General features: G+C 49.2%; 1 protein-coding gene across 1 annotated transcript in view; it reads right to left on the reverse strand.

The window, feature by feature from the left end:
• The window catches only part of LOC144936050 (neuromedin-U receptor 2-like), a 44,341-nt gene extending 16,968 nt beyond the window's left edge, over positions 1-27,373 (reverse strand). The window contains exons 1-2 of the mRNA XM_078862860.1: positions 26,680-27,373; positions 7,371-7,494 (exon numbers count right to left, since the gene is read on the reverse strand). Of these exons, the coding sequence (XP_078718986.1) occupies positions 7,371-7,494; positions 26,680-27,357 (802 nt within the window). The 5' untranslated portion in view covers positions 27,358-27,373. The remainder of the gene's footprint in view (positions 1-7,370; positions 7,495-26,679) is intronic.
• Positions 27,374-27,737: the final 364 nt, after the last annotated feature.

A 27,737-nucleotide genomic window follows, 5' to 3' on the forward strand; every position in this document is an offset into this window, starting at 1 on the left:
CCAGGCGAGGTAGTTAACATCTCTACACCGTGGCAGACACACTGGCTGACAGCACGCTGTCCTCAAGTGATATTCCTACCCAACCCCAATGTTTGCTCTTTGATGGGACCCATCACACACTCATATCTATAACAGATGGTATTTCTGTGTCAGCCTATACTGATGTATATTACTAGCGAAGCTTTGAAACTGCTTGTAGGCATCATTTTGGAACGCCGGTAATTGTCTTTTAAAACAACTCAAGGTAGTATATTTATTAAGAAAATTAATAGTTATTGCGTAATTTGTTTACAATGTTTTTGTTGTTTCTTGTGTTGACTCATCCATGCATTGTGATTCGTGTCAACAGTTTCGCTTCTCCTGCTGGCACTGTCTACTGCTGCTGGCTACACTGTGTAACACATTTGTTTTGGTTCCTGGGTAGTAAGTGTCATAAAGCCCAATTTGATGTGCAGTGGTGGCATGAGCACCTTTCGGGGGTCCACCAGTGGCTCCGACTTGACGTTGTTCCTCCCCACAGAGAAATCGGTCCGCTGTGGCCAGTCCCGCCTGTGGTAGTGCACCTTGGTGTCTAAATATTTTGTATTCATTTTTGTATTACTCTAGTATAAATACAGTGATGAAAAAAAGTATTTGATCCCCTGCTGATTTTGTACGTTTTCCCACTGACAAAGAAATGATCAGTCTATAATTTTAATGGTAGGTTTATTTTGAACAGTGAGAGACAGAATAACAACAACAAAATCCAGAATAACGCATGTCAAAAATGTTATAAATTGATTTGCATTTTAATGAGGGAAATAAGTATTTGACCCCTCTGCAAAACATGACTTAGTACTTAGTGGCAAAACCCTTGTTGGCAATCACAGAGGTCAGACGTTTCTTGTAGTTGGCCACCAGGTTTGCATACATCTCAGGAGGGATTTTGTCCCACTCCTCTTTGCAGATCTTCTCCAAGTCATTAAGGTTTCGAGGCTGACGTTTTGGCAACTCGAACCTTCAGCTACCTCCACAGATTGTCTATGGGATTAAGGTCTGGAGACTGGCTAGGCCACTCCAGGACCTTAATGTGCTTCTTCTTGAGCCACTCATTTGTTGCCTTGACCGTGTGGTTTGGGTCATTGTCATGCTGAAATACCCATCCACGACCCATTTTCAATGCCCTGGCTGAGGGAAGGAGGTTCTCACCCAAGATTTGACGGTACATGGCCCTGTCCATCGTCCCTTTGATGCGGTGAAGTTGTCCTGTCCCCTTAGCAGAAAAACACCCCTAAAGCATAATGTTTCCACCTCCATGTTTGACGGTGGGGATGGTGTTCTTGGGGTTATAGGCAGCGTTCCTCCTGTTCCAAACACGGCGAGTTGAGTTGATGCCAAAGAGCTCCATTTTGGTCTCATCTGACCACAACACTTTCACCCAGTTGTCCTCTGAATCATTCAGATGTTCATTGGCAAACTTCAGACGGGCATGTATATGTGCTTTCTTGAACAGGGGGACATTGTGGGCGCTGCAGGATTTCAGTCCTTCCCGGCGTAGTGTGTTACCAACTATTTTCTTGGTGACTATGGTCCCAGCTGCCTTGAGATTATTGACAAGATCCTCCTGTGTAGTTATGGGCTGATTCCTCACCGTTCTCATGATCATTGCAACTCCACGAGGTGAGATCTTGCATGGAGCCCCAGGCCGAGGGAGATTGACAGTTCTTTTGTGTTTCATCCATTGGCGAATAATCGCACCAACTCTTGTCACCTCACCAAGCTGCTTGGCGATGGTCTTGTAGCCCATTCCAGCCAGGTGTAGGTCTACAATCTTGTCCCTGACATTCTTGGAGAGCTCTTTGGTCTTGGCCATGGTGGAGAGTTTGGAATCTGATTGATTTCTTCTGTGAACAGGTGTCTTTTATACAGGTAACAAGCTGAGATTAGGAGCACTCCCTTTAAGAGTGTGCTCCTAATCTCAGCTCGTTACCTGTATAAAAGACACCTGGGAGCCAGAAATCTTTCTGATTGAGAGGGGGTCAAATACTTATTTCCCTCATTAAAATGCAAATCAATTTATAACATTTTTGACACGCGTTTTACTGGATTTTGTTGTTGTTATTCTGTCTCTCACTGTTCAAATAAACCTACCATTAAAATTATAGACTGATCATTTCTTTGTCAGTGGGCAAACGTACAAAATCAGCAGGGGGTTAAATACTTTTTTCCCTCACTGTATATAATTGAAAAAAGAACCAAGGAAATACAAGAAGCTGTCGTGTCGGTCCGAGCACTACATATGTACCCAAATATGAATACATCACTTAATATTAAGATTCAGTTCTCACTGCACAAATTATCAATTCAACATTGTTGTAAAACTAAACTAAAACTATTTTACACGCTTTTTAATTTTGATTCATATTTTGTTTTTCTGACTTGATGTGAACGAAAAGACACAAATTCTCCCGTTTTCTCATTGAAAATAGGTCAATTTCAAAATTTCACTGTCCTAGTCACAAAGCAAAGTTTGTGGGGAATAATAGTAATTTTCTTACAAAATAACACTTCCTACCCAGGAACAAAAATTGTGTCACATAGTGATTTCAGTTGCTATCCTTTGCCCAGTGTATTTCTCTTAGTTCCTGGATATTTTTCAAGAAGATCTGGATTCAAACGCGGATCGCGGATGAAGCACTGCCAGCCATTCCAAATCGAAATGTACTCATCTCTTAACATAACGCCAATAGCAGCGTTCTTACAATAATTTGGGGAAAGAAACCAAAAATAAAAACTCACTTTTACTATAAACTGTTGCGTACCTGAACAAACTCAACATTCTCGGTACCAAGTTTAGTCACAATTCACCGAGACTCACACAAACGCATGATTGTGCAGCCCTGCGATGACACTCTCACGTCACTGCTGACAGAAGGGGCCTCTGCGAGAGGGAGCTCGAGACAGCCCCTCTGGAGGGCATTTTGACCGCCTCCTTACACAGTGGCCAGACGTCTTGGAAGAGGTGGGGGTACCCACACGATACCCCACCGCACGTGACACGCCAATCGACTGGGTGCCCTTTTACACTGCTGCGTGGACAGAGGCGGCGGTGGGATTTAAGAAACTTGCACCGTTGTTTTTAACGACCACACCGGGTGATTTAAAAGCTCACCTTTTGATTGAATGTCCAGTGCGCTGACCATTACACCGCGGCACCATTCTCTTTTGTTGTCGACAATGGGAGTAGATAAGTGTTGTTAAACGTTACATAAAAAATGCATATTTTTGGTTTTCATTAGATTCAGATGCATGGAGAGCCACAGACACGTGCTTGGGAAGGGTAGCCAGAACCGGCACCAACAATTGGCCCCAGCTCCATGCCCCTCGATTGGGATGTTTGGCCAAGCCCTTGACTGCGCGTTTATACATCTGGGAGGAAACCAGAGCACAGATGGAATTCAGATGGAAATTAATCAGCTTGCTGTACTTCTGTAATGCGGGCGAAAGCGACCTTCCGGACGTGACGTCACGAGGAGGCGGAGCCAGGTGACGTGGGTGAAAGGTAGGGGGTCCTTAAGCGGGTAAACCGGAAGGAGAAGGCAGTCGGGGTGTGAATGGAAAGGTGTGGGGCCACGCGGGCGTACGAGCGAGGGGGCACCGTCAGAAGCGGGAGCCAACCCTGGGAACAGTAGGGAGCTACTGGGAGGTGTAAAGCTGCAGATAGAGATAGGCAGTAAGGCTGTGTGTGAGGAGCAGCGGGGTGGCTGCCAGGAGTCGCAGGAGCGACGAGAAGGCGAGACAGCACGAGGCCGTCAGAGCTGCAGCAGGAACAGCCAAGGGAGCTGTGTGAGAGTACAGCAGCGGAGCTGCTGTGGGGCTGCAAGAGCGACAAGAACAGCAGCGGGGCTGCTGATGTGGACTGGAGTGACATCGGAACCAGCACAGAGAGAATAAGAGAGACAGCCGTGTGGGGACGCAGTACGGACCGAATAAAGGACACTGAGCCAGATATCGTGGTCAAGTCTTTTATTACACTGGGGTCAGAAGTGAAACGGCATGTCTAAGCAAGTAAGGAAGAAAATTCCCCCGGCGCCAGCATCGGCTTCTTCGTCCGACGACGACGAATTCCCTCCGACCACGGATTTTGCTGGGGTGGTGGAGGAGAGCCCTGCTGAGGCGAGCACGGGGACGGGCGTGGAAGATGTCGGCGCGATGGCGGGTCCGTCAACAACATCGGACGCTGAGCAAAGATGGCAACAGGTGGCAGAACAACTGGAGACACTCAAAGACGTCCTGGCGCATCTGTGTCACCTCGTTACGCCAAGGACGACGATGGAACGAGAAGGTGCTCCACGGGCCGCCACGTTGCCTGCCCTGCCGCCGCCATTGGCCACGCGGCAAGAAGACGCCATCTTGCGCGCTCCGCGGCGCCAAACCGCCATCTTGGCCACGCCGCGGGCCGACGCCATTTTGAATTTACCTCCACAACAACCATCATTGGAAGACGGCGTGAAGAGGAGTCGGAGTCGCCACCTTACTACAGTTAAGGAATTCTCTATCGGGGGCGATTGGAGCGCTTTCGCCTGCCGATTTTTGGCGGCGGTTCGTTCAGCAAGATGGACCGATGCGGAGGCCTTGGAAGTGTTGCCGACTCTACTGGACGACGAATCTGTGCGATTTTTCCGTTCCATAACGGCCGATAAGAAGAAGACTTTATGTGGAGTTTTTGAGGAAATGGCCGACGCCTATGAGCCACCTGACGACGCGCATCGGCGATTCGCTCAACGACAACGAGCACCCGAAGAATCGCCCGTGGCGTTCAGGGGTGCGGTGTTGGAGCTGGCCATGGCAGCATATCCTGACACGCCACAGGATCTGCTCGAGCCCCTCATATTGGGGAAGATGCTGGAGCTGTCTCGGGATCTGGGGATCCCCATGCCTGTGTGTGGGCATGAGAAGCTCACGTCCCGGGCGGCAGCAAAGTGTCTGGACGCGCAGTTTAATCTCCGTCGCTGGAAGCAAGTGGCGGCATGGACGGGTGGGCCCGTCAAGGAAGGAGGCGCGATGGGGTGGGACCCCACAAGGGCGATCTATGTGCCGGATGAGCGGGGTCCACAGGAGCTGACGGCTGCCTCCTCTCCATGGCCGGGACGCGGAAGGCCGGGGCCGCGCGCTACGCCATCGGGACGGGGCCGCCGGGATGCAGGACCTGCGCTTCGGCGCAACGAGGCCGATTGCTTCCGCTGCGGCCGTAGGGGCCATTACGCCAAAGATTGCTGGGCCCGCTTCCCGGGTCCGCCGCAGCAGGAGCCCACAACACCGGACAAGCCGACCAAGGAACCTCCGAAACAGACAGGCCGACCGTGACACCGCGGGGGAGGAGTGGGCCTGCTCGGAGGGCGCCTGCCAAGGCTGCGGGACCTTCAAGCCCGGCGACCCTTCCGACCCCGCTGCAGGCGCATTCGCCGAATATGACCAAGACTGATTCGTCAGGGACACGAGATGTCGGTGGACTTCCAATCGCAGCAAGGGAATTACCCCCTGTCATTTCTCGTGTTCCATCGCGTCCCCGTTCTACAAGTGGGCCGCCGACCGTCCGGGACGGGCCGGCGACCCGCACTCGTTCCAAATCGCTTACGTTTCGTTGATTGTATGTTGTTATTGTTCTTGTTCTTGCCGTCGTATTTATCGCATGCTTTCGTACGTTCGTCGATGTTACTTGTGTGTTGTTCTTGTTGTTATATTGCATGCTTAGTGTCCTTTGAGGGGGAAGGTCGGTTCACCGCATTACGCTTTGGTGTTGTTCAGCCGAGGTCGGCTGGGTTTTTTCTATGGGGGAGGGTGGTGTAATGCGGGCGAAAACGACCTTCCGGACGTGACGTCACGAGGAGGCGGAGCCAGGTGACGTGGGTGAAAGGTAGGGGGTCCTTAAGCGGGTAAACCGGAAGGAGAAGGCAGTCGGGGTGTGAATGGAAAGGTGTGGGGCCACGCGGGCGTACGAGCGAGGGGGCACCGTCAGAAGCGGGAGCCAACCCTGGGAACAGTAGGGAGCTACTGGGAGGTGTAAAGCTGCAGATAGAGATAGGCAGTAAGGCTGTGTGTGAGGAGCAGCGGGGTGGCTGCCAGGAGTCGCAGGAGTGACGAGAAGGCGAGACAGCACGAGGCCGTCAGAGCTGCAGCAGGAACAGCCAAGGGAGCTGTGTGAGAGTACAGCAGCGGAGCTGCTGTGGGGCTGCAAGAGCGACAAGAACAGCAGCGGGGCTGCTGATGTGGACTGGAGTGACATCGGAACCAGCACAGAGAGAATAAGAGAGACAGCCGTGTGGGGACGCAGTACGGACCGAATAAAGGACACTGAGCCAGATATCGTGGTCAAGTCTTTTATTACACTTCCATAATACCCAATGGAAAGCCCGGAGATGGCGACATCGCAGCCCAGTGGATTTTTGAGAGTTTCACAAATTTGCGTGCTCCACCAAACCCTCACTGGCTGCACAGTGTTTGATTACAGGCCATGTGCATGGCTACCAGCTCTCAGCCAATGCGGTCACGAATGCATTGAAAAACTGTAACACGTCAGAGTTCCACCCAAATTCATGCAAAGCACCCGCCACCTGGGCCTGAGGCGCGTCGGAGTACGTACGCGTGTATGTTCACATTCTTTCGCACCGTACGTAGACAAGCGTGGTCATCGGAAGTGCGGGGAAGGACACGTGCATCCGTGTGTGTGTAAGAGCTACTTGTGTGTGTGGTGAGTGTGGGTGAGACGGGGCACGTGTATACGTGTGTGTGTGAGATAGGGGCCGTCCATAAATGACGTCACACGATTTTGGACGATTTTTTTATCCTCCCCTCAGTCACACGGCGTCACAAAAAGTCAGACCCCCCCTCAAATATGACGTCAGAAAGCTCTGTCCCCCCCCCCCAGAAAAAAAAAAGCTTAAAATCGCTTTAAACTATTGTCATTGTAGTGTGTATTTAATGTGGCGCTGCACTCTGATGTTGCAGGATAAAACATTTATTAAAAAGTATATTTAATTAAGTAGAACGTGTTGTCTATATGTATTTAAAGTTGCGCATTTTGATGTGACGTTATATTTCTCAACCCCCCCCCGTCGTCACACATCGTCACAAATGTCTGACCCCCCCCCCCCTAGGTGCGTGACGTCATTTATGGACGGCCCCATACGTGTACGTGTGTGAGATGCGTGTGTGTTTGGTGAGTGTGGGTTAGACGGAGCACCATGTGTGGTACGTGTGTGTATGATAGATATACGCGTGTGTATGTGTGCGCGTCAGACGTACACACGCACGTTGAACTTCTTTCGCACGGTACGCAGCCAACCGCGCTAACCGGAGTGTCGAGAGGCGTGCCGTCGATGGGGACTCACAGAGCATCTTGGTGACGGTGCGCCGTGGTGGGCGCTGCACGCTCAGGCGATTGTCCCCGGCGCTGCCGGGTTGGTCCGTCTGCTGCGGTCGCCTCTCACCGTAGCACAGCTTCTCCTCGCGGAGCTGCGTCACGCACAGCGACAAGGACCCCCCCGCCCGGCACATCTTCTTAGGGGCCGTCCATAAATGACATCACACAATTTTGGACGATTTTTGACCCTCCCTCCTTCGTCACACGGCGTCACAAAAAGTTAGACCCCCCCTCAAATATGACGTCACAAAGCTCTGCCCCCCCCCCACCAAAAATATAAAACATGCTTCAAATAGCTTTAAACTATTGTCATTGTAGTGCGTATTTAATGTGGCGCTGCACTCTGATGTTGTAGGAGAAAACATTTATTTAAAAGTCTATTTAATTAAGTACAACGTGTTGTCTATATTTATTTAAAGTTGCGCATTTTGATGTGACGTCACATTTCTCACCCCCCCCCCCCATCGTCACACATCACAAATGTCTGACCCCCCCCCCCCCCAGGTGTGTGACGTCATTTATGGACGGCCCCTTAGCCCCTGAATCGATTGAGCGACAAAAAAAAGGTGACGTTACGACAAAACCGCGCTTGCTGAGCAAAGTTGAAACTCAAGGGACGCCGCCGCAGAAGGAATGACCCCCCTCCGCGAGCTGGAGCCGTCATCGAGGGCGGCGGCTCGGGACCGAACCGTCGAAGAGACAGCAAGAGGGGATCGGGAGTGGGGGGACGCGGCGGCCTCGGGGGACGTCTCCGTCGCCGCGGGCCGCCTACTGCGGCCATAGATCGGCCACGTGGGCACTGGCAAAGGCAACCGCAGCAGATGCCGAAAAGCGCACGAAGAAGGTCGGAGAGAGGGGGGAGAGAGAGAGAGGAGAGAGACGCGCTCTTTGGAAACGGAGATCGGAGGAGGCGACAACCGTCGAGCGACGGTAGAATTGGCGATTTGGAGTTGACGACCACCGCGAAAGACGGATGGTAGCGGTCACCGGGCCGTTCGGAAGCCTTCTTGCAGCAGTGGATAGGCAATGGCTGTTGATGATAATGATGATGATGCGACGAAGCACATTATATTTAAACTAACGAGGTGACATTTATGCTGATGACTGAACCTCAAAATACACAGGCGTGCACCATCAATTGGCTCAGTACTGGGTGAGTAACCAGTAGCTGCGTGGATTCAATATAATTGTAGTGCAGCAGTTCAGTTTCGTGAAACGTGTGGGTGTGTCATTAGGGTTTGTCAGTACTACATATATAGCTTTTATTTGACCAGGTAAGGCCTACTGAGCTATATTCAGCTCTTTTTCAGAAGCGATCTGGCCACCACAAATGATAGCTCCACGAACTGGCTAATTGCGTGACATTTTCTAGCAGCCGAATACTCTGAACGCGTGTTGATTCAAAATGTTGAGGGAAAGTTCGGCATAGGCCATGACGTGATGGCAGGATCACTGCCAAGCGTAATCGTCTCGGGGCCGTCCATAAATGACGTCACGCACTTAGGGGGGAGGGAGGGGTCAGACATTTGTGATGATGTTTGACTAGGGATGGGGGGGGTTTGAGAAATGTGACATCACATCAAAATGCGCAACTTTAAATAAATATAGACAACACGTACTACTTAATTAAATAGACTTTTTAATACATGTTTTCTCTTAAAACATCAGAGTGCAGCGCCACATAAAATACGCGCTACAATGACAATAGTTTAAAGCGATTTGAAGCATGTTTAATATATTTTTTGGAGGGGGGGGGGGGCAGAGCTTTGTGACGTCATATTTGAGGGGGGGTCTGACTTTTTGTGATGCCGTGTGACGAGGGGAGGGGGGGGGGGTCAAAAATGGTCCAAAATCGCGTGACGTCATTTATGGACGGCCCCTTATTGTAGAAACGGAGATGAAGCGGACACTTTTGCCCATCCCTGTATATCAGAATTAGGATATTTATTTATTTATCGTGGAGGAATCCGGTGGGCGATGAAGCTATTTTCATAGATGTTTCAGTAGGTGCGGATAAGAACGTCACAACAACAAACAGTACTAAACCGCGATAGGAGTGCAAAGTACAAGTAATGCAAACAAATCTCCCAAAAACATACAAATACAACTAAACAATCCCCATCCGATCAGGCAAAGCCCACTGAGGTATTAGTTTATTTTTGATAAGCGACCTGGGCACAAATGAATGTGTGTTGCTACTCACAATCGGCACAGGCCCTGCATCGTGATGTACAAATTTACCATCGCAATCATCCCAGTGCTGATATGTTGACTCACCGCCCCGAGGCGCTTACTTCATAAAGGAAAAGCAAAAGGCTAGGGCAGGTTCCAGTACGATTTTAATAGGCGGTATGTGAATCTGCAATGCAGGAATCATCATGTAGCTATACAAATCCACGCACATTGTCGTCATCCATCGTCATCGTCGTTATAATTGAACACTTTATTTTCCAGGGATACTTTTCAAACCAGTCGCCTGAGCTACATTGGCAGCAGTGTCGATACACACGAGGAGGCATAGCCCCTTTAAAGGGAAACGCGTGTCGTCTGCATGCAGGTAATTTGGAATTTGCTTGATGATGTGGAAAACAATTGCCTTGTTCTGAAAATTACGTCATGCGTTTTTTGCTACTCAATTTACAGAGGATGAAGGACTCTGGTAATTTCATCAGAAACGAATCGAGTTTATGGGCAATTGTTATAATTGCACCCCATGTATAGTGCGTGAATACTAAACTATTCACCCACCAAAGACAAAGATCTCCCTTACAGCCTTAACCGACTTTTGGGGTAAGTGCCGTTAGCGAGCACTTATGAAGGCATGCACGGCACACGAGGGGGTGGCTGGCCAGCAACGAGTCCGGCCGCCTTTATCTCCCTAATGGCAATGTTTACACACCACACCAGATACTCAGTTAAGGTTGAGTTGACTTAGGTGAGGCCCAAGACCGGTTCAGATAATAGTCACTGGTGTTGGCCATGAGCGGTAATCGAACTCGGGTCGCCGGGTTCGTAACACGCTCACCATTACACCACCACTCCCCACATGAACACACACACACTCGCTCTCCAATGGTGGTTGATTCATTGTCAAAATTTTGGGTCTTTCCAATTACAATGAGGATGTCGCTTGCATAATCATGATCATCATTGTTATCATCATCATCATAATCAACGTAATCAGTTACAATATTCGAATGAATCAATTACCATCAGTCATCATAATGTAATATTGTAGGTATATCAACCGTACACATATGTGCACTTTCTGCTTCACAGTGGACGTTAAAGATCCCGTGACGTCATTCGCGAGAGTGACCATTGTGTGCCGGTGTCATGGTCCAAATTTGAAAAGATTAGAAAAATGACACGGCCAATTACTTAATAGAAATATCCATGGCGACCATCGCCCCTTGATTCAAACACTTGGCAGGACGCTCCTGAAAAAGAGTAAAACAAGTGGAATGATGAATGTAAAAATAAATTGTTAAATACAAAATCGTCATCAGCATCACCATCATCATTATAACCTTTGTGATAAAAAGATTATGGGACGGGTGGTAGGCAGGGCCGGATTAAGATTTTGTAGCCCCCTGGGCTACAGGTACTGTGAGGCCCCCAGCAATATTTTCAAAAGGAAAACAAAGTTAAATAAATTTTTTTTACAAGGCTAACAACAAATAAAATTTGGCAGGACTCTCCTGAAAAAGAGTAAAACAAGTGGAATGATGAATGTAAAAATAAATTGTTAAATACAAAATCGTCATCAGCATCACCATCATCATTATAACCTTTGTGATAAAAAGATTATGGGACGGGTGGTAGGCAGGGCCGGATTAAGATTTCGTAGCCCCCTGGGCTACATGTACTGTGAGGCCCCCAGCAATATTTTCAAAAGGAAAAAAAGTTAAATAATTTTTTTTTACAAAGCTAACAACAAATACAATTTGGCAGGACTCTCCTGAAAAAGAGTAAAACAAGTGGAATGATGAATGTAAAAATAAATTGTTAAATACAAAATCGTCATCAGCATCACCATCATCATTATAACCTTTGTGATAAAAAGATTATGGGACGGGTGGTAGGCAGGGCCGGATTAAGATTTTGTAGCCCCCTGGGCTACAGGTACTGTGAGGCCCCCAGCAATATTTTCAAAAGGAAAACAAAGTTAAATAAAAAATTTTTACAAGGCTAACAACAAATAAAATTCAGCATTCACAAATGAAATAACTTTTCACTGAATCTCTGGAGGCCCTCCAGCTGGCGGAGGCCCCTGGGCTGTAGCCCCTAAAGCCTATGCCTGAATCTGGCCCTGGTGGTAGGGAATTGTCATTACTAAAGCCGATCGTTTTTTGCTACCAGTATGTTGAACTTCTTTCGCACTGTACGTAGCCAACCGTGCTGATTGGAGAACCTGTAATTAAGAGATCCGTGATGGAAAATTCGGAAGGAGGGATGGGGCATCCACGTCCCAAACACAACCAACTACTATGAGACATCACATTGCGCCCTGGACGTACAATCCCAACCCCTGCCTCCCGTAGCTCTCGCGGCACGCTCCGTGCATTCAGCAACAGAAAGTTGGAATTGGCTTAGCCTGCAATCCTAAAGGACATTCGGCAATGACTCGCGCACAAGCGTAATGCAGTCATGGGGGTTTGACCGCATGAGTTTCATATTCACATCGGTTGTCCTCCAACCAAACAGGAATTTGCAATACGCTTGCATACCAGGTGTGTCTGCTAGTTCGTTATGACCTTGTCAGAGTCCATTTAGAAGAAAGCCTATTTTTAATGGTAGACCTGACCTGTAAAATTACAGAATGAGCATCTGCAAAAATTGAGATCCAATGATTTACCTGCCGACGATGATTAAAAGAATGTTATGATCTAGGGGTGTGATCCGATTCTGGAATATATATTTTTGAGTGGCTATAGAAGTGTGGCTGCAGGAGTGACTTGAACCGATGACATCAAATTTATACGAATCGAAAAACATTGATTCATACATTTGAGATGTGATGCATGTGTCGTGAGCTTAGACATTTATATCAATTGACGAATTTATGCTTTACCCACCTCGATTCGACACCTAGTGAATCTACGTCATCGGAACGGAACCGGAAGAAAAAATAAAGTAAAACAACTTTTTCGGTACCAAGTTTCCGACAAGGCCTTGCGGGAGGGCGTGTGGCACAGTTTGGTGCCAGCTATCATAGAGTGCGGTCGTGTCGTTACGGTTCTCTGCGATGAGTACAGTGTCTTTAAAACACCAGCGCTATGCCTCTATATTTAGAATTAATGCTGAGCCGCTTGCTCAGCATCAATGGGACGCCCAACCTGTCACTTGCAGTCGTCTTGGAACGGGAAAGAGTGAAATGTAAAATATGTGATCACCATAGGGAACATCAAAAGAGAAACCTGACGATGTCCCAAGGCACAAGGAAGTTTATGCATAATAAGCAATGCAGAGGCCTGAGTATAGCTATTATATAAATGAATTAAATATGGGTTCTTAAACAATGTAGCACATAGTAGTAGGTTTTTACCCTTTAAACTGGTACAAAACTGACACCTTTATACAAGGCATCACGTTTGCAATAACCACAACACAAGTAGTCAAAATGCAAACAAAAAGAAACAACTCTGATGATGATAATAATATGCACTGTCCTTGAAGTTGATTGGTCCACACCCGAGACAGCTTTCCTTAGAGCCTAGTCTCCATTGGTGTTGGACCAGATGACACCAGAAGGCGTACAACTCATAAATAGTGCACTATCAGAGTATTGAGAGCTCGGGGTAAGCATTTACACTATGAGACCTCCTTTACCAGTGGCAAAATATAGTAGTAGGTTTTTACCCTTTAAACTGGTACAAAACTGACACCTTTATACAAGGCATCATGTTTGCAATCAACTTCAAGGACAGTGCATATTATTATCATCATCAGAGTTGTTTCTTTTTGTTTGCATTTTGACTACTTGTGTTGATGTTATTGCAAACATGATGCCTTGTATAAAGGTGTCAGTTTTGTACCAGTTTAAAGGGTAAAAACCTACTACTATATTTTGCCACTGGTAAAGGAGGTCTCATAGTGTAAATGCTTACCCCGAGCTCTCAATACTCTGATAGTGCACTGTTTTTGAGTTGTACGCCTTCTGGTGTCATCTGGTCCAACACCAATGGAGACTAGGCTCTAAGGAAAGCTGTCTCGGGTGTGGACCAATCAACTTCAAGGACAGTGCATATTATTATCATCATCAGAGGTGTTTCTTTTTGTTTGCATTTTGACTAATTGTGTTGTGGTTATTGCAAACATGATGCCTTGTATAAAGGTATCAGTTTTGTACCAGTTTAAAGGGTTAAAACCTACTACTATATTTTGCCACTGGTAAAGAAGGTCTCATAGTGTAAATGTAGTACATAACACAATCTACCACAGCACATACACTCCACACGTGATAGGTTTCGTTTCCCAATTAATAATTGTGGGAGCAATTCTACATTTATATACCTTTGACCTTCACCTCAATATGCAGTCACGTATTGCTGGATGTTAAGAACAGGATCTGAAACGCCTACTTAACAGCAGGTGATGTTGTGCAAACGTTGTCAGACGCTGTGGAAATCAAACAGCTGCACTCACGCTGTGCCCACGCAAATTGGCTCAGGCAGTTTTAGTGGAGGCACAGCCACACTCGGGATGTTGTGGCACGCTCGACAGGTGAATGGCTCCCCCTGGTTATTGATATGGCTACTGATGCACAGTGGCCCATTACTTGCAGTCATTAATTTCCGTTACCGGCTTTGACGTTCCGCCTCGAAGACGCTGGTGGAACCATCGACCGCAGCAGAGCATCGCCGCAAGACCAATGCTGCTCGCGTCTCCTTCATGAAGGTAAAATGAAATCGACAGTTATGCGACTGTGGCCAGGCAACCCAAGCTATGGACGATATCGTAAACCCACTGTGGTCTGCGCTCCTTCAATGGAAGAAAAGCAACACGACACCAACTCTCTCCTTGAAGCCCTCTCATGACTAGCAAACTTCGACATTGGCATTTAACTCCTAAATATTTTGCCATCATACGCAATAACACTGTTGCCACACTATATAAATAGGACTGACGAAACTTATTTACACACACACACGTTTCACGAAATTGAATTGCTGTTCTATAATTGCATTGAATTCACACAACTACTGGTTACTGACTCATTCCTAAGCCAATTGATCGTGCGCTCCTGCGTATTTAGAGGTTCAGTCATCAGCGTAAATCGCGACTTATGATGTCACCTTGTTGAAGGGAGAAAAAACGCGGAGTCACAAATACCATGAGTTTTTGTCCAATATGTTGTGGGTGTCTCTGTAACCATCGTGTAAAGATGGTTGGGGGTGACCAGACAACCGCGACACCCACAGTGGCTGAGCCCCTGCTGTTTAGCAACACACGTGGAGATGTGTTAAACACAAGGAGGCAAGAATACAAAAAGGTACTTTGACACATAGGGTACAGAAATTAAATCTTTCAGTGCTTCAAGTGGGGAATCGTGCTCGGCGTCATGCTGCACTCATACCCATCGACGAGTTGAATAGGATTCATCGCATTTCCTCCAACACGCAGAGGGAAGCGATAGGGTTTATCCTCAACAGCCATGTCCGTCCCAGACCACAATGATTTGCTGATTTCGTCAAGGAGAATAAACCATCACGCAAAATCTGGTCATCCTCGCAGGGGGTCTGCTATATGGCAACCTCAGTGCTGTTAGGAAGAAAACGGCCAAAAAATGGCAAATCGAGTCTGACACTTAAACATTCACAGCAGGCTTGAATAAAACTCGCGAGCACGTCACATCAGTTATTTATATGTGCAGATGAGGAAAATTGAGGTGTATGAACACAATTGTATTGGTCGGGTGGGTGACATTTGGTTTGCATTCATACCATCGCAACCCCTTATAGAAGTAACTTAAAGACTCGTGCTAAATCATCATGACACGAACTCCGGTCATCCTCGCAGTGGCTTTTTATAACTCGCGAACAAAGATGGTCACCGCATCTTGCCTTTCAGATGCCCATCTGGGACCGTCTGGATCGCTCTGGAGCTATGCACCTTTAAATCTAGATTAAAAACTCATTTTTTTATAACTGCTTTTTGTTGTGTTTAGTTTGTCCTTCCTCAGCACCTCCGTTTAGTACAGTTTTCTACATACTGTGCGAAAGAAGTTCAACATACATACATACATCAGAAGCGAGCAAGTACTCCCCTTATTAAATCAACGACGTGAACTACGCATCATATGAGTGTTTATACAGCCATATGTTTTAAAATTATCTGGCAAATTTCAGTTATGGGGGCTTCCAATATTACACGCATAAATCTGTATACAGATGCCGTAATATATATACAGATGTAGTGACGTGGAATGAGTCACTGGAGTGCATGCCGCTGGGAGATTGGTAGACGAAAGAATTAGGGGTAACAGCCCGTTCTACCATTTGCACCTGTGGGCAATGCGCGGAGCTATCTGGGGGATCCAGAGGGGTGCAGGGCCGAGGGCGGAGCCTGGCCACGCTGTTCAGGATATAAGGTGAGCTCCGACTCACAGTCGGGGCTGCTGCGATCTGGAGTGGAACTTGTCATGCCGTCATAGTATGATCTTCACCTTCTTCAAGCTGTGGGTCTGGCAGCATGTTGGGTGTCCCGACCCGGTGTTTGGTCATCCCCTGTGAAGGCCGGAATAAAAGAGAGAGAGTACCTCCTACTAGTGTTTGTGAATTAGTACACTACATTTGGTGTCAGGAGTGTAAAGAAAAAAATATTTGTTTTACATTGTAGGGTTGTTAGGAATTTTATGTTTCCTTTCGAATCCTTGAGGGGGAAATAGTCTATGCTGAAACCCGCGAAGAAGACAGCTCTCACCTGCATATCCTTGGGTACAGAGGATTCCCAGGCAAGGCCGGCAGCCAGAACCCCTGTGGGGGGCCCCGGAGTGGCGATCCCAGTGGGGCAGCAGGCAAATGATGACGGTTCCGAGCCGCCGCCGGTTGAAGGAGGGCTGCGGACACTCAGCACGCAAATCATGGGGCTGCTCTCCACAGTGTCGATGTTGGTGGGGCAGCTGGGTAGGGAAGAGCCGAAGGAAGGGGTTGCGGCTCGGGGGCAGCGAGCGGGCGACTCCGCCATCACTGCCGACCGAGGGCAGGAATCAGGTCACGCCGAATTTAACTGCCGCCGACAGCTCATCCGAGGGCCCCTTGCCTCGCTCAGTGGCTGCTGTTTCTCAATTAATTTTAGGCTGCAGGGGGTGATTGGGCTGCATTCCAGCGGCGGTTCTCCACCACTTGTGAGCTCGTGGGGTGGTCCGATGCGGAGGCACTACATATTCTTCTCACCGCGCTGGACGATGCAGCCTTAGCGATGTTTTTTTTCATCCCCAGGCGGACAGAACGACGCTGCGTCAGGTGTACGACCAGTTGGCGGCAATTTTTTATCTGCCGTCCAACGCACAGCGGAATTTTGTCATCCAGAGTTGGGGGGAGACAGAGACACTCTTCGCCTTCCGCAGCGCACTGCTGTTGCTGGCCCAGGATCCGTCCTCAAGGATGGAGGAGGTAGGACTGGATTCTCTGGTGTTAGAGAAACTGTTAACGTTGGCTCAGGAAATGAACCTTTTTTTTGCCGGCCAAAGAGGAGGAGGACCTGACTTCAATTCAGGAAGTGGCCAGAGCTGGATTTCCGGGAAAATAAGGCAACCAGGAGCACCGAAAATCTCCCTGGGTCTGCGCGTCGGGTGGTTGGAGCTCGCGGGGGAGAGTCGGAGCGGAATGATGACGGGACCAGTGGGGGGAGACCTTGCCTCCGCCATGGCGGGGCCCCGTTACCTGCTTCAGGTGTGGCCTGCTGGGCCACATCTCCATGCTGATTTGGGGCAGTTTTTCTCTGCTTCACCATCCTCCGTCCTGCCGGCCTCCTCTGGGTCCAAAGGCAGGTCGTGATACGTCACACACCCGGCCAACACAGCCACCTCATGCATCCCCATTGCAGTCAGTGTCGGGTGCACACGCCATCGCCCCTCATAGGGATACGGGGTACGAACGTGGTGCTTCGGCGCGTGATGGTTGGCCGTGGGGGTACGGGCAATGGTCCGCACTGGCACACCGTGTCATGGCAGCGGGATCATCCATGGTATGTGGATTTGTGCAGGGTGTTGAGGTGCGGATGCTCATAGATACGGGGACATCGTCCACTATGGTTTCCAATTTTATTTTTAGGACTCTGCCATCGACGGTGGGTTGCCTTAGTCCTGTAGATTATCCGTTTGTTGCCGCTAATGGTGAGAGTTTAGGCATTGTGGGTCAAATTAAGGCATCAATACAGATTGGCGATAATGAAAGGACGGGCCCGGTAATGGTTTCGAGTTCATTGGCAATACGTTGTTTGGGATGGATTTTTTGAAGAGGATGCCCCTCCGGATTTTAATTGACTAGGGTTGTGTGGAGTCACCGTTGGGGCATCGGTTGAAGTTTTTGGAGTCCCCTACTGGGTGGTGTATGGCTAATGTTGTAGTTTGGGCCCTGGTGCGTGAAACTGTTAGGATTCCCCCGGGTGCGCAAATGCTCGTACTCTTAAGGCTGCGGAAGCGGCTCGACCAGAAAATCACTGGGGGTCAGGTTCTTTTAACCCCTTTGAATAGAGCAGTTCATGGGCTTGCTTTGATAGGGCTTAGACGATAGTGAGGCGGGATCAGGAGCCCTTCCTGCAAGTATTAAATGCTGGGCTAGATATTGCGGTCATACAGGCTGGTACGGTGTTGGCCCACGCGCCGGCTGCATGTTGTGAGGAAACAGATGATGTGACCACTCGGGTCATGGCTGCGGTTGAACGGGAAGCGGTGTTGGATGACTTGTGGATGGATCCATTGTGCGTTGGTATTCCGGATATGTCATGGAACTAGAGGGGCGAGTTGTGGGCATTGTTTCGGGAATTCTCCGATGTATTTCGTAAGGGTAAATTCGATGTGGGCCGCACATCCCGTATGCGTCACCATATTGATATTGGTGGCGCCGCTCCCATTCGTCAGAACTAATTTTGGTCTAGTCCGAAGGAAATGGACTACGTTTGTCAGGCGGTCGATGCGATGTTGGCCGCCGATATATTCTCCCGTCAACCAGTCCGTGGGGTGCTCCCATTGTCCTGGTTAAAAAGAAGGACGGGAGTTTTTGCGATTCTGTGTGGACTTTTGGGAAGCTAAACAAAGTCTCTGTGGGGGACGCGTATCCGCTCCCATGGATGGACGATTTGTTGGATGCCCTGTCGGGGGCGCAGTTTTTCTCCACCCTGGATCTATTGTCAGGGTTTCGGAAGTTGGCCCTGGATGAAAGCTCAAAACCCAAAACCACCTTCTGGACACCGAAAGGGCTGTTTCAATTTAACGTGCTTCTGATGGGGCTTGACTTAGCTCCGGCCACGTTCCAGCAACTTATGGAGTTGGTACTGTCGAGGCTCCTATGGGAGTCATGTCTAATCTATTTGGATGACGTGATTGTCTTTGGTCGCACGTTCCAGGAGCATCTGCAGCGGTTGCATGCGGTATTTGTTAGAATGTAGGCGGCTAATTTGAAATTCAAGTCGCAGAAATGCTACCTCTTGCAAAATCAGTTCAATACCTGGGGCACATTATTAGCAAGTCCGGGATCGCTACAGACCCTAATAAGACTGTGTGCATGCGTAAGTGGCCGACCCTCCACGTTGGTGTGTGAGGTCTGCAGTTTTGTGGGGCTCGTGTCATATTACCGCCGCTTCATGCCCAGGTTTGCGACAATCGCGAAGCCGCTCCACACTCTCACGACAAAGGGCCAGAGGTTTCGGTGGGGTATTGAGGAGGAGGCTGCATTTGTTGCGCTGAGCAACAGCCTCGTGAACGCACCCCCTTTCGATACCCCGATTTCTCCTTGCCGTTTATGTTGGATACAGATGCCAGTGATACTGGAATCAGCGCCATGTTGTTGCAGGTGGAGAACGGGATGGTGAGTGTGGTCGCTTACAATAACGCACAGCAGCGCTATTGTTTTACATGCCGCGAGTTGTTGGCTATCGTGTAATTTGTAGAAAAGTACCGCCTGTACCTCTAGAGTAGGCAGTTTATGGTGCACACAGATCATGGGGATTTGCAATACGCGCTACGTGTTGACCAGCTGTCCACGCAACTCTCGCAATGGTTGGAAATCTTGTTAGATTATTCATTCGAAGTCGCCTATAGGAAAGGGGAACGCCACTGCAACATGGACTCGCCGAAGAGCCAGTACGCATGTTTGATGGGTGCCGGTGGTTGTAAGTAGGTGGATGCAGGGAGCCGGGCACCATAGTCACATGGATGGATGCTCCGCCACCCTAACTGGGGGTGGCGCGTGATAATACTATTGGCCTTGCGTACGAGGAATAGGGGTGCCTCCATGCGGAGGACGCCTCCTTACTAAAGTTATGGTGCCATGTTGATGCACCAAGTGATAGGAAGGGTAGATCCCCCACGGTCCTCCGAGATGGGTCACTTATGCACTGGGATACAGAGGTACAGCGGTACTGTATCCTGGTGCCAACTGCTCTGAGGAGTAGAGTAGCGAGAGCTGCCCATGTGCGATTAATGCACCTAGGGGTGCAGAAAATGTTGGCTATGTTGAAGCGGGACTTCTTTTGGCCAGGGATGGCAGAGGACGTTCACAACATGCTCAAGGTTGTGTAGAATGTGCCCGCCGAAAGCCCCCGCCGAGACTGACCTGACCACTGCTGCAGTCCATTGGTGTGTCCCGTGTAAACGAGCTTGTTGCCCTCGACACCCTGGGGCCATTTCCTACCACTCTGAGGGGAAAGAAATTCTTGCTGGTAGGGGTGGCCGGTTCCATGGCCCCTACCGGATCAGTTGGCGGCGTCCATTATGGACGCGTTCCTGCATGGTTATGTATTAGATAAGGGGGCTCCGGAACGTCTCCTTACGGATCAGGGCCGAAATTTTTCTTCAAAATTATTGCAAGAGGTATGTGATTTGTTGGGTACAAAGAAAATTAAAACCTCGCCCTACCATCCCCAGACTGATGGGATGGTAGAACATTTGCATAGGACACTGACGTCCATGTTGTGGCAACAGGTCAACGAGGCACAGTCCGATTGGGACCTACACATTCTGGGAATTCTTGCGGCCTATAGGATTGCCCCTCATGCCTCTACCGGATTCTCCCCATTTATTTTATGTACGGGAGAAAATGTGACACCCTCCCCCTCATGGAAGCCCAGTTAAACATTGAGCCAAGCAAAAGAGTCGCTGTGCCAGGACTGATGAGCCTCACCCTAAAGCGGTTGACAGAAGCATGGGAGGCGTCCGGGAGTAATTCGGCCAATGGCAGGCTGCAAATGAAAAATTGGCTTGGCTTAAGGAATCGGAAATTGTGGACACCTGGGGAGAGGGCATGGCTGCATTGCCCCCAGGTACCCGTGGGCACATCTCCTAAATTGCATAGGCCATGGCAGGGCCCAGGTGGAGGCAATTGAGGTTAGGAGGCCTCGGTGTGTATGGATCCAGGTTGGTCGCAGGCATTGGTATGTGCACCCATCACGACTGAAACCATATTTTCCACCTCATGAGGGAAATTCATCTCCATATGATGGCCGGGTGTGTGATGTGTCCGATGAGGATGGACATACGTTTACGGAGGTTGTGCCTCTGCGAGACTCTGTTCATCCATCTGCAGGATCCCAGGGCTCGACGCCAATGGAACCGCCGGTGGTGCCGCCCAAAGGCAGACCAGGGTGGACGGTACAACCGCCACCTTTTTATTCCTCTCCTCCATCTTTGTCCCGGGGGGGACCGTGCCCATTGGGCCAGCTGTAAGTCACCTCCAGGGTCCTTGGGGGGACCCATGCCAAGTCCATACGAGGGACCAGCGACACGGACCCATTCCAAGACGGTTTGGTTCAGATGACCGCTCCTACTCATCATTGGGTTGCTGTTATTTTTGGGGGCTGGATTGTTGCCATACATTGTGAATATTGCGTGGATATTGCAGTGTTCGTCATCCCGCTACGCGACGTATGGAAGTCAGCCGGGATGGTTGGGTTTTTTCTCATGGGGGAGGTGGGGGGGGTGATAGTGACATGGAATGAGTCACTGTAGCGCGTGCTGCTGGGAGATTGGTAGACAATAGAATTAGGGGTAACAGCCTGTTCTACCAGTTGCACCTGGGGGCAAGGCAAGGAGCCATCTGGGGGATCCAGAGGGGTGCAGGGCTGAGGGCGGAGCCTGGCCATGCTGTTCAAGATATAAGGCGAGCTCCGACTCACAATTGGGGCTGCTGCGATCTGGAGTGGAACTCATCGTGCTGTCGTCGTTGTGATCTTCACCCTCTTCAACCTGTGGGCCTGGCAGCATGTTGGCTGTCCCGACCCGGTGTGTGGTTATCCCCCAAGGCTGTGAATTAGTACACTACACATGCAAACATACTTATCAGCCAGGAGATCTAGTGGAGCGTAGAAATTGTTGCCAATGTGGGATGGCATCAACGGCCTTGGCCTTGATGACATTCCCCTGCAAACACACCGCGTATGTTTGTCTTCTTGAGACGGCGTGAGACCGAGACACAAGGGACTTGCTCTATGCAGTGCCAGTGAGCACGCAGCTTGACCCTATGTGCTTTCGGGCACTGGCTGACACTCTCATTACCCAAAGTCAAATGTGTCTATTGTTGATGAATATATGCAAGCGCGTACATGTACAGAAGCACAACTTTGTACGTCGCCAATGTGGATGTGAAATAGAAGCCTGCCAATTTAGGACAAACAATCGTGCATCATGGAATTACCGTGGACCACTCAGATCAATGCACTCGAGAGCTGTTTGAGCAATGCGACGTGTACACACGAAACGTGCAATGCCAACCTGTCTTTACACGTCTTCAAAGCTCATTGACTTGACTCCTTCAGCACTTTGACATCTCACTACCGGTACCTGCTTATACCGCCGCTATTCCATGTGACCAGGTGGTCTCCTGCAGTTTTCTACACCAATACATGTTGGGTTCAATTCACGCATCAGTGGAAGGGCACTGAAGCCTGGTGGAGTTCCTCCATCTTGGGGATGTTGTGAGAAAATGCACAAACACAGCACACCTCTCCAGACTTACACGCACATCTGCAGACGCGTGACTCCGTACCCTCTGTGTGCGGTGTCACAAAACTGCATAGAAATCACCGGTTGGCCTGAAACACTGATTTCTGTAAACCAGGCTACCATTGGCTCCCTCAAATAGGTTTATGACCTATGATCACAATACAAAACTATATATATCATTGTAAGATGTGAGCAAGAAATTCGGAAATCTTTTTTTTCTGGAGCTTTGCATTCGTGAAGCAAATAATTTTGCAGCACACAATGACCTCATTAATAATGAATGAATTAATCAGCCACCGTTGTCCAGCTCTCACTTCTCCCTGGGGCACGCCATGATGCTCGCATGCCAGGAATTAAGTGCAGCTGCATTCGTATTGAGAATTTCATTGTTAGCTTCAACGCCATTCGCGACTTCAACCGCGTACAATATATAAAAATGAAATGACGGTGGCTTTCATGTAATAAAAGGTAATAATGAAAATGCTATATCCTACAGGTGCAAGCGGTCCTTTTTCACCAAATTTTACATGAAGTTAACGACACACATGAATCACACCCTATGATCACGAGCGATTTACGAAGCAATGAATAATGCGTATTCATCTCATTTTACACGGCTCACTATTGCTTGGTGGCACAATGCCGCATTTGGGCGGAGGAGTTAGACGTTGCACTTTTGGTCAAGCTGGCTCTCCAAATGAACATCAGCGGCTTGAGCGCACAACTTTCCCAGCGAGCTTGACTGGCGCGAGCTCGGCTCAGCTCGGGCGTGTCGCTCCCCGCCGCGGGGGGGGGGTATGTTCACTTTGGTCGCAAAGCTCCGCGGCACACTTTCTCTCTTCACCCACAGGGATGGCAACGCCACAGGGATCGTCGGCAACTTCAAATGGCACCGCCCTCTTCCTCCCCCAAAAACCTTTGCACGAAAGGGGAATTTCCTCCACGATTATTGTCCACGTCGTTTAAACTCGCCCAACAGCAACGGTCTGCGTTCACCGCTAAGTGGCGGTGATGTCGCCACAGCGCTTATGCCATGCCAGGTGCGCTTTGAGGCCACGTGTCAAAGGCCCGCTTGGCGGTAGGTCAGGGAACAGACTCGAGGTGCCATGGGTTGACTGAATGAGATGGCTGGCAGATGTACCAACTGTGCTCCCGACGGCGATAACCCATTGCTCTTTCGCCCGGGGCTCTGCTCGCTGTTTGAGGGCGACTGCTTCCAACTCCCCAGCACCGTCCTTCACGACCCTCCCTGCTTAAACTCACCCCCACGTTCCTGAACGGGGTTCAGCGGCGTGTGTAGTCCGTCTAACACGTTTCACTTGATTTGTTTGATTTTCCCTCCTTTTTTGAGTTAATTTATGATATTCGCACATCATTAGATCGTTTTTACTTGTCTCTGTAACCCGTGTTTCCCTTAAAGAGATTGCAGTCTCAATGGACATGCCGACTTCCCCATTTGCGATTTAAATCTACTCTGATTCGTGTTTCATCACTGCTAATAACAGGCTTTGTCCATCAGGCATACTGCCTAATTATTCCAAGTACCACATTTGCTCCTAATATAAAGTAACTGAGTTATTCGCACCGTGTTAATTAAGATCAATTTATTCTGTTCTTTTCTCGGAGGAATTATGCAAAAAACAAACAAAGTGCACCTTCAGATGTTTTGAACATCTATTTACAAGAGCGATGTGTAGGCTATCTCTTATGTTCTCACTGTGTGTGATGAGGTATGGGTTAACGTGTTTGTGTGTAGCGGTGGCGGAGCAATTACTGCACTGTGCTACTAATCTGGCGACCCGGGTTCAACTCCCACTCACGGTCAACACCAGTGGCAATTATCTGAACCGGCCCTTGCCCTCCCATAGGTCGATTAAGCCTCAAATGAGTACCTGGTGTGGTGTGTAAACATCTCCTGGCCACCCACCCCTTCGAGTGTTTTGCCGGTCTTCATGGGTGCTACTTGCTCACAGCACTTGCCTCACAAGTCTGTGAAGACTATACGGGGAACTTGTCTTGCCTTGTTAAAGTAAATTGCTTGCACATTTATTGTTAATATATTTAGTCATTACATAATGGAAGAGCGTATATACAGCCAGTCTTTGTCATTAACAAACAGGTTCGATGCCAATGTAAATATGTACTGGGGTGAGAGTGGTCCTCCTGACTCATGCTGCTAATTGGTGGGGATGAAATCACAACAGCATCGTCGAGACCGGTGGTTATTACCTTGGGATGCACACACCCCCTGGGGGTGCGAGATGCCATTTCTGAGAGCCCAAGGGGCGCAGGCAGCAGTAAAGGTAAAAAATCCTTTATATGCGTGGCGGCTAGAGTCCTCTCGTCCTCTGGCTTGAGATGGCTGCCACCTATGGGTCAGATGATTGCCTGCCACCATTAAGCAATTGGTAATTAAATATAATTTATTTTTTCCTAAAAAGTGTAAAATTTTGGAAAACATTTTCATGAAAATAAATTGTCACGCACAACGAGTTTGTGTGCAAAATGTCAGCTCGATTGGATCACGGGAAGTGGGTTAAAAAACAACGAAAGATTTGCACGGTCGTAAGCGCGCAAGCAAGCAAGTGAACTTAATATAAAGGATTTAAAAACACTGGTCTAGACAGAGTCACGAGGACTGGAGGTAAGAAACACTGTCACAATCGGAACACGCCTACATAATACACACGCTGTAAGGGACTATGAATGAGAGCATGTGAGTGAGTGCTCTCTAGTGCTTCTGATTGGGTGGATGTATATCTGTCTGTCTATGAATGTGGTTAAAAGAACCAACATTTGTCCCTGAGCACGGGTGTTTCCCTTCTGCATATGATTCGCAGCTTATACACAATGTCAACAAGAAGTGTGATACAAACGCGCGATTTCCAGTTTAGAAAGTACTACGCTGGAAGTATGCACATGTTACAGAACAAGTCAAATATATATATCCCCAATGCACAATGTACTGTAATCTAAGCTCTAGCCCTGTGCGCAGCCCAAGCCTTACTACTAGCACGAGTCTTATCCAAAAACCTTCAATGAATGCCTCTGCTTGTGAATTAAGCAGACAATTCAGCAGACATTTCACCTGGGAGTGCATAATTTCAGCAGCATTGGATCAACACAAGAAAAACTCTGGACCGATCTAGACATACAGTAGTGTCTCATCAGCAGAGTCGGACTTGCTTGAACTGCCAGGTATTTTTCGGCAAGGGCAGTCAATGTTAGATGTGAGTCCCAGTTCGACGCAAAACAATTGAATGCATCACACGAAATAATAATTCACGTCGTTGTGGTGAATATAGAAAATAAATACTGTCATCAGACAATAGTTGAAGGATATGTGAATGAGGCGGGCTGGTACAAGCAAACGGATTCCAATTGTTTCTAAACACCGCACCATTAACAACCAATGCCCATGTACATTTTTGGACATGCCATTTTCGTCAATGCCATCTACTCTCAAGTCTCATGTTAAAATAGCCTGCACTGGGTCTCATAACGGATGTTTTCTATTCTAGCATCTGTAGTTATCGCAATAGGAATGTGGAATTTCCAGCGCTGCCACGGGACGCACAACCACCTACGGCAATGAGCGTCCCACCAACGTTGGCTTCGTTATGGGGGCACTTTGACTCGGAATGTACTTTTGTGTACAGGGCCATTTCCATGTTTACAAATCAACATATTCAAGCACGGATAAAAGTTACGTTTATTTATACTGTAAACTTGCCATTAATTTTGTGGAGGATGGGACTTGCTTTCAACGAACTCAAAACTCTCGCATGGAGTCATGAGCAATCTCGTGAGCCAAGGCAAACCATTATAAATGGCAATTATCTAATCAGAAAGTCCGAGTCCCAAGACGTTTCAGGAGGGGTTTGAATTGGGTTCTTTGGTTAAAACCAACCATCCAGGAGTGTTTTGTTTTAGCGCCGTGGGAGAAACCCCCACACAGTACGAGGGACAAACACTCAGGCAGACGGGTCACGGGCTTTACGAACCCACTTGGCGTACTGCCATCTCTAAAATTCCTCGCAGCAAGCGCAGCGCGGCGTGGGCGCGCCTACCTCCTCCGAAGGCGCGCGCGAGAAAACGGCGCGGGAGAGCTCACCTCCAGCCCCATGAGGCAGTAGAGGACGCTAATGAGGGCCATGGGCAGCACGTAGAAGAGGAACGCGGTGACGGCGACGATGTACTTGTAGGGCCAGAAGTGCACCACGGTGCACACGGCCGACTCGTCGAGCGGCGAGCCGTCGGGCAGCACCAGGAAGTTGAGGTCGTGCGTCAGGGTGTTGGGCAGCGAGAGGAGCCCGGACAGGAGCCATAGCGCCGCGATGACGCGCACGGCGCGCCGCCGGGTGCTGGAGGAGCGGGCGCGCAGCGGGTGCACGACGGCGACGTAGCGCTCCAGGCTGAGCGCCGTGACGTTGAGCACCGAGGCGAAGCACACGGTCTCGAAGAGCGCCGTCCTGAAGTAGCAGCCCAGGCGGCCGAAGAGGAAGGGGTAGTTGGACCACATCTCGTAGATCTCCAGCGGCATGCCCAGCAGCAGCACGAGCAGGTCGGAGATGGCGAGGCTGAATAGGTAGAAGTTGGTGGGCGTCTTCATGCCCTTCCTGCTGGCGATCACGATGCACGTGAGAACGTTTCCTCCCACGCCCACGGCGAGGATGAGGCTGTAGCTGAGGCAGATGGGCACGAAAAAGTCGCTCTGCCTGCGCCCGCGCTCTCTCAACAGCAGCTCGTCGTGCGTGAGGTTGTGGGGCGTCGCGTTGGCGTCGCCCATCATCGTGCCGTCCGCGCGGCTCTCCTCGCTCTGCAGTCCGAAAGCCGATTGACTGAGATGCCAGAGGTGAAGGCGCTCTCCTTATTGCGGGCGTAATGCAGCACGCGGAACGTACGGACACGAGCCGCACTCGTAGTGCGGCATTCCCGGTTGTGCGGGACACGGTGCCAACAATAGGGGGTTTTGTTTGTTTGTGTCAGATGGTAACGCGACCTCCCGTCAGTGTTAAGGACCCTTCATTCCGACAACTCTATGTTCCCGCAGCGAACAAACCCCGCCGGAATGTTCTGCTGCCTGCGACTCTTGCCAATTGGGCAAAACGACCGCGATTTTGTTTAAACGCCGTATAACGGCAGCAAGCAGGTTCAAACTAAACACCTTCT

The sequence above is a fragment of the Lampetra fluviatilis genome, chromosome 15 (genome assembly GCF_964198595.1).
Source record: "Lampetra fluviatilis chromosome 15, kcLamFluv1.1, whole genome shotgun sequence".
NCBI classification, from domain to species: domain Eukaryota; kingdom Metazoa; phylum Chordata; class Hyperoartia; order Petromyzontiformes; family Petromyzontidae; genus Lampetra; species Lampetra fluviatilis.